Source organism: Xiphophorus maculatus, chromosome 10 (genome assembly GCF_002775205.1).
Source record: "Xiphophorus maculatus strain JP 163 A chromosome 10, X_maculatus-5.0-male, whole genome shotgun sequence".
NCBI classification, from domain to species: Eukaryota; Metazoa; Chordata; class Actinopteri; order Cyprinodontiformes; family Poeciliidae; genus Xiphophorus; species Xiphophorus maculatus.
This window is the reverse complement of record NC_036452.1, coordinates 5490708-5503147: the sequence shown is the minus strand read 5'-3', so window position 1 is coordinate 5503147 and position 12440 is coordinate 5490708. Positions and strand designations below refer to the sequence as shown.

General features: G+C 36.6%; 1 protein-coding gene across 3 annotated transcripts in view; it reads right to left on the bottom strand.

The window, feature by feature from the left end:
- Positions 1–12440, bottom strand: part of LOC102228210 (protocadherin-15-like) — a 295528-nt gene that overhangs the window by 101018 nt on the left and 182070 nt on the right. For all 3 annotated transcript variants that reach the window (XM_023340889.1, XM_023340890.1, XM_023340891.1), the window contains exons 19-21: positions 11044–11193; positions 10861–10952; positions 9500–9601 (exon numbers count right to left, since the gene is read on the bottom strand). In XM_023340889.1, coding sequence (XP_023196657.1) covers positions 9500–9601; positions 10861–10952; positions 11044–11193 — 344 coding nt within the window. The remainder of the gene's footprint in view (positions 1–9499; positions 9602–10860; positions 10953–11043; positions 11194–12440) is intronic.

The following is a 12440-nucleotide window of genomic DNA, read 5'->3' as shown; positions in this document are numbered from 1 at the left end:
TTAGCCATATTGAAATAGAATCGCATTTTTCCTCCGCTAGAGTAGAAAGAAAATGAACCAGCCATGACCTGGTGATTTCTAACAGAGGAGTAAAACCTATAATCAGCAAGGTTGCCTAAGAACCATGATTACGCAAAGAGAGCTCAACAGCTTCATTAAAAATTTATTCACTGAGAAAGACATTGATGTGTTGAATACTTATTTTCCTTATGTAATGTTAAAAGTTTATGTTTCAACTTATTGCTAGCCTCAACAGGATTGGAAGAAATAGGAGTATTCATTAACACTTCATGCTGTTCAATTTGATAAAGTAGTATACAGACAGTGTCTTAATAAGGTGTTAATAATGTGTTTTAGTGTTATTGGATTTGCAAAAGAAAATTAGTGGAAGGGAAAAAGGAAATCATATTGATTTTCTATTTCAAAAAGCATCGGGAGAAAAAGCAATTGGTTGAGAACTTGACAGATGATCATTTCACTTTGGTAAATAAAGACTTAATTGCATAATATTTACTTTCCCCTCTGAGAAACAACTCGAACAGTTCAATATGCTCCATTCACAAACATTTTCCTTCACTACTTTTTCCCCAAAACATAATGTCTTATTTTGTGCCTAATGGTTTTCTTTTGTAAAGAACTGATACATTCTAATTGGTCCACAAAGAAATAAAATCAGATTCTTCACAAATGAAACTTAGAGAGAAAACTGCAGTGACACGGGTAATAAGCACTGAATACATACAGAGAAATATATAACATATCTTAGTAATAACATTTTCAAGCTACTTTGTGTATTGGGAGACTAGTTTCATATGTTACTAAGGTGCAAGTTTGACCAATTCCTTCACACAAGCTGGCAATAGATCTCAATGGTTCTGGCAGGGTAAGGGGGGACGCTCTATGCACACTGATCATCAATTCTGTAGATATGCAGTTAGATACAAGTCAGGTCTTTGACTGTGTCAGTCTAGCGTTTCCTTGACTGTGTGTTTGGGGGTTGTTTGGAAATAAACATTCCTTTCATCTTCAGACTCAAATCAAAAATATGTTACATTTCTCCTTTGATCCTTTCTACAAGCACATGGGGTCTGCATGTATATTGTATTCTGTAGGATAGACTCCATCATAATGTGCACACCTGCATTTCTCATTTTTTGGCATGGTATTTCTGGGATGATGTGCAGAGCCACTTTTCCTCCAAACATGGTGTGTGCATCAATATCCAGTGATTTCAGCTTTGGCCTCGTCTGGCCAGACTATATTGCCCAACTGGTTGTCCAAATCTTCTGCAGCAAATGCTACAGCTGTTGATTTGCAGAATGAGCATGTATAGAGGCCATTGCATCTAGTGCATTATTTGTTGTTTAAAAAACATGTCATACTTTAGTCAGACACCTTTCACTGATAATAAGTTAACAGCAACCCTGCTGAGTTTGTTTAGTACATAGCAGCAGGATTCCTTTTAAATACTGACAGATTCCAGCTGGTTTCTTGCGTTTTCATGTCTTTTAGAACATAGTTTACCTAATGTGGTGTTTTGTTTTCTCCTTCTGGAGTTGTAGTTTTCCCAGAGGGCTCAGGAGACCTAGATCTGCTGGTACCACACATAAGAACGGTCCTTTCTCGTTAAGACCGTTCAAAAGGATAGAAAGAGCTAGATGAAGACACCGTTCGTTACCTACAAGGTAACCCTAGCCCTCCATGTTTATTTTGTCCCTGTGCCTGATTACTAGTTCCGACTTCTTCTTTGTTTGCTTCCCCTTAATTCCTCCTGTGAATCTGTATCCTCTATGCAAGATCATCTGGACTTTCTCGGTCAAAGATTCACACCTGTAATATCAATTGGACTCATCTCACCTCTAGCATTCTCTACCCTTCTCCTCATCATCTTCATCATCCTGCAAATCACCTGTCCACCCTCCAGTGTTACATTTTGTATTTCTGCTCCTGCTCACGTCTCTAGCTTTCCTCTCCATTCCTCATTCCAAGTCTCCAGCGTCCTTGGCCCTCTTGGTTCTCACAGTTTCAAGACTCACAGCTCCAAAACTCTCCTTCCTGTCTGACATTCACCACTCAGCCAACAACCGCAATTCTACTCATTTCTCCCTGGGGTACATCATCCTCTTCATCAATAAATCCTCAGTTGCTCACCATCATTGCATTTCAACTTTTACATTCTGTTACTTACTTCTCCATCTCCTCAGAGTGATCCCATTGCCCAGGTCATTACTCATTGTTATCATAACCTTTTAAAATTTCTATTCAGTCTCCTGAGAGTGTTTGTGCATGTGAGTCAGAAATATACCAAAACCCATGACAGTACTAGTTCACTTTGTTACATGGAACTTTATTTGTGGAGTAATTTAGTTTGTATGCGTGCATTACTTAAGCTGTTGTCGACTTCAGGTGTGAATTTTCTTTCAATGACCCCCATTAGGTCATGGGGGTCATTAGGTCAATGGGGGTCTCAGTTTAATCATTAGAAATGATTAAACTGAGAAAGATGTTGACATGACAAGTTGTCCGTACTTACTTTGAGGGCTGTAAACTTTGTCCAGGATTATTTTGAACTTGTAGGGGAGAGTGACCTTGATGAATTTTTAATGCATGCTGATCATACTCCCAAACTATATCATGACTTTGCTCTTAAGGGAGGGGTGAATGAATGTACAATTTAGAACTTCGTGGCTTCCAAAACTTTTGTAAAGATGGATTAATGTATGAAATGCAGCACACCATGCAAGTCATGGCCACTGCTGGAACAAGCTAGCAACACCTTTGCATTAAATTCTATCCGACATTTAAAAGTGTATATGTGAATGAGGTGAACAAATCAATTTTAACTCAATTCTTAATTGTAGAATTAAAACATGCCAATACATGTATCACTCTAAAAGAGAAATACTCCTATATTCAGGAAAGCTAACATAACAAAACACAATTAGGGATGTGCAATGTCACCACTTGTGCTTGGTCAACTTTTCATTTCTGTTTGCTGGTGTTTAATAATTAAATGAATATCAAGGTACCATTATGTCACAGACCCAATGACTGTTTTTAGAACTTCTTTAGTTTTACTTTTTAAAACATATCTTGTTACTGCTTTGTTATTACTGTTGCAATTTTACAGCCATTTCCAGCAATGTAGGACAATGTTGCAGCATGACCTCTTTTTGCCAGTCTGCCTTTTTAATCTAACAACTTTATCTATTCTGCATGTTGCTGCTGTTTTTTACTTTTATGATGAAAGTATGAAAGCCCTTCCGAATAATTTACTGTTAGCAATGTGTGAGACCAGACACAAAATCTCTTATACTTCTGGGAAAGTGAGTTTCAGACCTAAAGAAATGCAGTGACTCTTGTCTTGACGATGCCTAACAAGAAGAGGACATAGCTCATTTGGATCTTGACCCATAGTTTCAATAACATTGCCAAGGGAGAGAGAGAGATTGATTTCTGGTTATGTTTTCTGCTGAGATAAACAGTGGGTCTGGGGAAATCTGGTGACAATCTCTGAGCCAATCACTGGAACCACCTCAATCTGCAGTGCTTCACATTTTATTGATTTGATAGCTATATTTGTCATACCAAGTCCCAAAGAAGAGAGGCATCTGTTTATCTTCTGCAAATACCACAGGATATTAATTTTTATGTTGTCTTGCACATTCAGATGAAAAATGCAGAGATGTTAAAAGATAATTAACAGATGTTAATTAATTTAATCCCTTAACACTCCAGACATGAGTTCAGCTAAACTAAGGGATTTTATATGGTGAATCAGGTGGATTCAGTGTTGTTGAATTCAGAACCACTACCAGGGTTATAAGAACCTAATAATCAGCTGACTACTTAGTACACAGGTGTAAGAGCAGAAGAGCTCATTTTATCCCATAATTTGAAAGTTTTACAGTTTAAAGACTTGACAATGTTGCATTTTTTACCGTAACTGAGATTCCATCAGTGAATATGCTAACATTCAGTTTCATCTGTGTATTGTTATTTCCTCTGGGAAATGAGTAGGACGCAGCTTTGGGGGTTTTACCTTCTCCCAAATGCTTAAATAGCTTTATATCCATACAGATGATTGCAAAAGGGAAACTGATTTATTCTTGTTTGCAAAAGACACTGCTTATTAGCTGTCTGAAATGCTCCACTGGTACCGAATTTGTTTGTTTTTTAGGCTTAATATTATCATAAATGACATGTCAATAGTGCTTCAAAGTCACTTCTTAAAAAGTAGGTTCTTAAGAAAACAAGTCTTTAAAAGATAAAAAGACACTAGATATCAAATAAAAAATTAAATAACAGTATAAAATGTGTAAATCAAGCAAGACTTTAATTTCCTAGAGTTAGGATAGGAAATCCTAACTCTAGGATTAGTAAGGATGAATTAATCCTTATTAATTTGCTAGAATGCTAGAAGGTTGCATTCCTTCTAGCAACCAGATAAAGGCTGCTAGAAGGAATGGCACATAGAAAATAGTATAACATATGTATTTATTTAATACTTTTTGAAAAAATATCTAAATATCAATATTGTTAGATTATCACATAATTTTTTGACATTTTACAATACACAAAAATATCAAATTTTGGGAAATAATTGCTATGGGGATACAAAACAATGGTTGAAAACACAGTCACTCTGCTCTCAGTCTTCATATGTGTGTCTATTGTCAAGAAAACTGGCATAAGGGTATGAGATCTTTCCAGGCACACGCAGAAAAAGGTGCATAATGGCTTGGAAGAAATAAAGTAATCTTGTGGTTTGATTAAAAGTTAATTAAGTTGAATATGTCTGAATAATATGAGTATAAGTAATCACTCAATAACTTTCTGCAAAGAATCTCTGATTAAGGATCTGTAATGATTTAACTATGTAATGATTATGTTTAATGATTTATTGTCAATGAATATGAAGTTGAAATCATTTGAAATTAATTCAAACAGGTTTAACAGGTTGAATGTGTTTAATGAGTTATAATAAATGATAGTGAGTTATAGAAAAGAGAGGAATGCAGTACAGCCCTGATAACAGGAAATGTCGCAAGCAGTTCTGAACAGATGGCCAGGACGCACAGGATGGGTGGTGCGGTGAGTTTAGCTGGGGCAACGAAGAAAGGGGAAGTACGGAACTTTCCACTACGGTCAGCAAAAACAGGTTGGGAAATGTGGGGACTTTTTCATGAGACACAGCAGATGTGGAGAAAGTCACGTAGACCAAACCTCCCCATACACATACATGGTGGAGAAATGTATAAAAAGGGGCTGCAAAGAGGAACCGACTGTTCCCAGTCCGGCGGCGCAGAAGAAGAGACAACCTGCAGGAGCAGATTGAGCTACGGACCGCACTTCAGAACTACGGGGGAGCTCGGACTTCACACCGCCAAGAAAGGACTGGGTCCCATCGCCCCATCTCTAGTTCTTCATTCGACCGTCGGTCTCATCTCAACCCAGCAATTTCAATTCTGCAACAAGACTTGGAGGAAGGACAAAGGTCCCTCAGGGATGAGGAACTGGGTTTTGCAAAAGGATTCGGACCCGTTCTGCTTTGTTTCCTTTCTAAGGAGGATTTTTCCACACAAGGCAAAGACCTCAACCAAGGATGCTAGAAATTCCTGTTGCCAAAAGATCCACCATCGTCTGGGTATGAGTTGAATTTGCTCATTGAAATTCCATTACAGAACGTGCGACTTAAAGTTAGGGAAAGGAGACAGGGTAGTGGGATTGTACATGTAAATTTTATTACACTGTTTTCGAATTATATACGATTGATTATTGATTTGTATGTCGCATATCCTTGCTTAAGCTTGCTTAATAAATTTATACCATAAAATTCTAATGAGGTTGGTGGACATTGGAATTAATAGAGTCATTTAGTCTTTGTTCAGTTCTTTTAATTAAGGTAAAACTAATGTACATGATTCCAGTAAATAGGAGGCTTCATAATTTCCTTTGGTGAGAATAAATAATGACCCTGGGACTTACATCTAAGTCACTAAACATAATCTAGCCGGTTCCAAGTGCAAGTTATGATTTAGAAAGTGGGCTACCGTTAACAGAAGTGGTTATTGGAATTATGCAGCTGTGAGGGCTACTCAGCTGATTGTTTCTTAACTGTAAAGGGTCATAACTTCTGGATTGGAGGTAGTTAGAGCTAGACGAATCACTTTCGCCACCAGTTTAAATAGATTATATCTTATAGAGTACTTTTAGGGTAATACCCAGGTCTCAGAGATTTTCCGGACCTGTTAGACAGAGAACTGGTCAGTAGGCAGCCCTGGGACATAGTGAGGAGTGGGCGGGGCTGACTATTGCAGGATAACCTTCACTATGTATCAAACTATCAATAACTACATATTATCACCAAAATTATAACTGTAATAATAAATATATTATTACAGGAGAAGTAATGAAATAAGTGCTGTTTTCTCAAATTAATAAATTAGCTATTTATTAAATTAATGCAATTTGTTTAACTTTAAAACTTTAAAATTCTGTGTTAATACATCAATACAGTGAAGTATTGCTGTTTTTAGTATATGTTGTGAGAATCTGAAACATCCCTATTCCTACCTGTAGCCATTCCAAAAAATGTCCTATACTCCAAAAAGTAGCAAATTTATCAAAACAACAAAGGCCTTAGAATTACACGTAAAGTGATGCATCAAAGTCAGAAACGACAGCGTTAAACATATTCCAACATGGAATGGGACACATATTCAGGAAGCCAATAAAGCCCCAGCATTTTGACCTCACCCATATGTCCCTAAAGCAATTCAAATGCTCGTACTCCTTGGTGTGAATGCTAAAAATAAAACGGTGCGAATCATCATTTAGCACCCTAAATGTGTGATAAATCACCGAAGTCAAATTCAAAATAGACACTTCTAATCAGCAGTCTGTGGGCTCTTCAATGATGTTTGTGTGACACAAAGGTTCAATAAAAAGTTTTCTTCAAACAATTTCACTAAAGAAAGAAATACAATCTTGATTAACTTTTCCCCTGTGTTTTAACTGATTACTGCTTTTGTTCTGTGCTTTTTTCCACTGGAAGGACTTCGCTTGTTTGTCCCATCTCAAGGACAGTGTGGTAATAATTTACCCTTTTGTTCAGCTATTCCCCAAGAAAAACACTATAATTTAATCCATGCTTCAGGCATCAAAAGCCAACATTGCTGACAGTTTTATTAACTGATGTATGCTGTAATTTATATGCTTCAAATGGTTATATAAAATGAGGACAGTTTATCAGATTAAAAGGTATTTCTTAAAAATAACCATCACTAAGCATATATTAAACATACTTTCCATTAAGCCCATATTTTGAAAAACAAAATTCATAATCAAAAGAAATACAGGCTTGGAAACATCAGTCGTTGTGCCATTAATCTCTATAAAGTGTTTTACTTTTTCAATTGGCAGAGAGAGAGGGAGAGAGAATGCCCAGCATATGCTTCATTGAGAGTCTCTGTTCTGTAATATTTCCTGTGCTGCATAAAACACTCTGGTAATCAAAGTCTCTGCCAAAACAACAGCTGCATCATTTTGTGGTTCTGTGCAGCTTGACTGGATTCTATTGGATGAACTGTTCAATGTTGTGATTTACTCCAGTTCAGAAATATTGCTTAGTAATTGCTAAAACTAAGAAAATCACAATTGAACTGTTCTCTGCCAGACTTTTTGCAATCAAATCAATACAGCTCCACTTTACAGAAGATTTGAAGTTGACGCTTTTTCCTGGACGATTGGAAAAAGTTTGTGGAAAGTCTTCCATTAGGAACTTTGTGAAAGCCACTATTATTTATTGATTTAGCCCTTGAAGAAAGGAATGAAATTTTTTTGAATGCATTTTCTGCATTAGTTGACATTTTCCCTTTTGGGAAATAAAAAGAAGAGAGTACGCTGGTATTTGAGTCACACCTTCCCAGGCCCTAATTCTTTTTTTAATTCTAAAACTTACAATATCATTTCACTCCCAGAGCATTTTATTCTGTAGAAATACTACTTGACCTAAAAGAAATGAATATTGTTTAAAAATGCAATATTCCTTGCCAGTTATCTCAAAAAATGAAATGGTGAGTTTATAGAGATCCATGACACAGAGTAAAATATTTCAAACTTTTATTTTTTGCAGTTTTAATGGTTATGGCTTACAGGTATGAAAACCCCATTAGTCCGTCTCAAAAAATTAGAATGCCACATTGGAAAAATGAAAAACGGATGTTTCAAGCATAAATGTCAGCCTTCTTAAAAATATGTACATTTCTATTCACTCAGTACTTGGTTGAGTCTCCACTCATATGAAATAAAGCATCGAGGCACCGTGGCATCAAGGTGATCAGCCTGTGGCGCTGAGTAGAGACTGATTTGATAGCTGCCTTCAGGTCATCTACCTTGTTGGCTTGTCTCTCATCTTCCTCTTGACAACAAGCAGAAGATTTTCTATAGGGTTCAGATCGGAAGAGTTAGCTGGTCGGTTAAGAATAGGAATACCTTGAACCAACTTTTGGTATGTTTGGCAGTCAGTGTGGGCAGGTTCCAGGTCCTGCAGAAATATAAATTTAGCATCTCCATACGGCTTGTCAGCAGAGAAGCAGGAGGTGCTCTAGTAATTCCTTTTAGGTGGCTGCTTGACTATGGACTTCAGTAAACCCAGTGGCTCAACATCAGTGAATGACTGATGTTATCTGCGGTTCAAAACTGGCTTTACATGGGGAATGCAACATTTGTATGCATCTCTAGTATTCGTCTATGTGTCTGGAATGGATTTCGCTTAGCAATCCTCTGAAGGCTGTAGTTCTTGCTTTTGCTGGTGAACCTTTTTCAACCATGCTTCTTCCTTCCACTCAATGTTCCGTTAATATGCTTGGATACAGAACTCTGAACAATCAGCTTCTTCAGCAATGACATATTGTTACTTACTCTGTGACTTAGGGTGTGGATGACTGTCGTCTGAACACCTGTCAAGTCCCTATGATTGTGTAGTCTGCTGAATCAGCGTGAGAACATTTAAAGGCTCAGGAAACCTATGCATACCTATGTTTTGAATTAATTAGCCGGTTAGGGTGTGACACTATGAGTTTCCAACAATGACCTTATGACAATTCTAATCTTCCGAGACACTGAATTTTGGGCTTTCTTTACCTGCAAGTCATAATTATCAAAATTACTAGAATCAAACACTTGGAATATATTTGTGAGGATTCTAGGTAATATGAGGTCCACTTTCTGAGATGAATGACAAGAAATATTGCACTTTTACTCAATTTTCAAATTTAAAAAAAATCTAATATTATAAATTACTCCTGTAATTTTCCAGCTAATAATTGGGATTACATGAGAAGACAGACGATGATAAAGTAATAATAAGGAGCCGTAGGTGGTGTTGAAAAGGGTCAGAAAATAAATTTGAAAGCTGTAAAGACCTGACCTTTCATGGCATAGTTTCACACAGGCAGGAAAAGAGCAACGAAGCAGAACGAGAGAAACCCCCTACCGTCTGTGAGGCGCAGGCCCATTGTCTGCAGCTTCCACAGTCAGAGCGTAGCTTCGGCCAACAGTCAGCTCAGCACCTGGTGCCACTGTAATTACCCCAGTGCTGTGAAAACAATGATTAAATGTATGCGATTATTAACACGCCGCATGCTTTCACATTACTTTATACATGCATTCAGTGACTTCTCCTATAGTTTACCATTTACCACCTGCTTTCCCATTAGCAGTCGTTTAGCCTGTGGAAATCAGTTCTCATAAGTGGAGTTTTATTAAGTTCACAGTGATATACTTTTGTTTCTCAATTAATAAGAATGTCATTGAAAAGTTAATTTATTTCAGTGACTTGTTTAAAAAAGCAAAGCATGTATTTTCAATAGATTCATTACACAAAGAGGGATTTATTTCATGTCTTTATCTACACTGTTTACAGATTTCTTGCTCTATTAAAAAGTATGTCTATTCTATATACGGTGCAATATATGTACTCAGTACTTTTGTAGGTTCCTTAAGCCTTCAGCCTGTGGCTCTTCATGAATATTTGAGAGACAGTATTATGCATTTCCCAGGCACATATCCCATTTTATAGCACAATCACATAATTGTGTTACCTTCAGTTGTTGTAAAAATGTTGACAATCACCTTATTGAAGCAAAAATTGTAATTTATTCTCATCAAACCACTATTAGCTTTGGTATATCTTTCTTTTAAGACTCATTCTTTACTTAGATCTAACTAAAGCGATCTTAAATCATGCTGTTACCAGAGTTTTTCACCAATAACCTTTTCCAGCATCCCATCAATTGTTTTTTGGGATGAAAACTGAAGACAATAGATTCTCAGTTGCCTTATTAAGGATTTTGTCGTTTGGTTTTGCCTTTTGTGTGAGCATGGCGAGATCTAACAACAATGAAAACCCACTGGCATATGACAAAATGTCTGTTGTCTAAAATGATTATCACTGGTGATTAAACCTGCTGGAAAAAAATGTTTAAAAAAGTCCTTAGGACACTTCACAAGATGCTGGTTAGCACAAATCATTGTTTTACCTCCTTGATATCTTAACTTCTTGAAATTGTTTTAAACCGTATGATTGAATAAAATAAGTTTTCTTCATCAAAAAAAAAACTTGATTCGGGTTTAGTGCAAGTACAAATATTGACATGCAAGTCATGTATTGCTATTTTATTTTGGATTCAGATCAGATAATTTATTCTTTTGTTTTCATATATAAGCCTGATGTCTGATGACCAAATAAACAGTAAAAGTAACGTCAGTAAAAGTCACATAAAATGTTAAAACATATGATCTAACAGTAAAATATAGAACATACCAACATTATTGAATTATCTCTGATCGGTTTACCTGCTGTTTATTAGAAACTTTCCCTGGCCACCAGCCAAGATGCGATAACTGATTTGGCCATTTTCACCTGCATCAGAATCAACTGCTGACATCTACAAAGACAACAGAATCACAAATTCATATATGGTCCCCATGGATCAAAATGTTCACGTTTTAACAGCTGCATTAATAACTCACACATACCTGTATGACAGTTTCTCCAGGCAACATATCTGTGAACAGGTTTACGCTATAGGAGACATTGGAAAAAGTTGGAGTATTGTCATTGGCATCCAGCACTGTTATGGTCACAATAACAGGAGCACTTTGCTGAACACCATCTGATGCCAACAGCTGTGGAGGCAAAAACACAAGAAAAAGCAACAGATCAATGCAAAAACAAACACAAGGTTCCTGATAGGAAAAAAACCTATGATATTCAGAATTTGGGCTGTTGGGAATGTAGCGGGCTTGTGCTCTGAACATGTTCTTGAAATTGTATTGTGTGTAGTTTCCTTCGAGAAGTTTTTGTTTTACTTAGAAACCAGCTTACAAAAACATGGACCATGAATTCTCTCTGCATGTTTAACTGAATATTAGGGTCAAGGTCTGCTCATTATAGGTCTGCAAGTGTGTGGTGCAGCGAGGCAAGTGAGGAAGGAGTTTATCTGGTGAAGCCGCGTTGGGCTTCCATTATTTACGCAGCTATTTGATGTATGTGTTTGTCTCCCTGGGTCATTTTACGCATGAAGAGGATGGTCATTCACCGTGTTTTTTTGGACTCTCACACACTAGATGGTTGCCAGAATGGCCCACTTCTGTTTCACAAACTTATGCCTGAAGTCAAAAGCAGGAAAAATATATTTCCTGTTGCTTGGCTACAGTAAAAATGGCTATTTATACTAAAGTGGTGACAGTTGTATTGTGTTCTCTTAGTCATTGATTTATGTAAACCACACAGTAAAGCCCTGGCAGAATTAGATTTTTTTTTCTCTTTGGTTAAAGAACAGGCATCTCACAAAAGCTAATACGAAAGTACAAGTTATATGGTTTTGGGAATACATAACTCCTGGGTTTTTTTATTTACATTAGAACAAAAGTAATGTTTTTCCCAAAAAACGTTACTGTTCAGTACATCTCCTTCTCAATAAATGAAAAAGCTTATTAAAGCAACCAAACAATTATAGATACTTCTAAATAGGTATATCAAATACATGCTACAATGATACATAAATACACATTTAGCATGTCTGCATGTTAACTTTTAACATTTTTTTAATGAAATATTCTCCAGTTCTCTGAGAGCATTTCAAAGTTATAGCCTAGCTCACTTCGCAGATTTTCTATTACATTAAAGTTGGAACATTCAAGTTGGCTGGACTGCTAGAAAGCATTTATGTTTTTCATTGGCTAAAAACTTCTACTCTTTAGGTTTCAATGTTATATTGAATCTTCCAACATAGCCAAATACTTTGTTTCTCTGCAGACTGCCTAATATTGCTGTTGAGTATCTTGACATACTAAGTTATTTTTTATGATGCCATTTACCATGATTAAGGTGTCTGTTCCATTGGCAGTAAACCAACCATAAAGCATTAGGT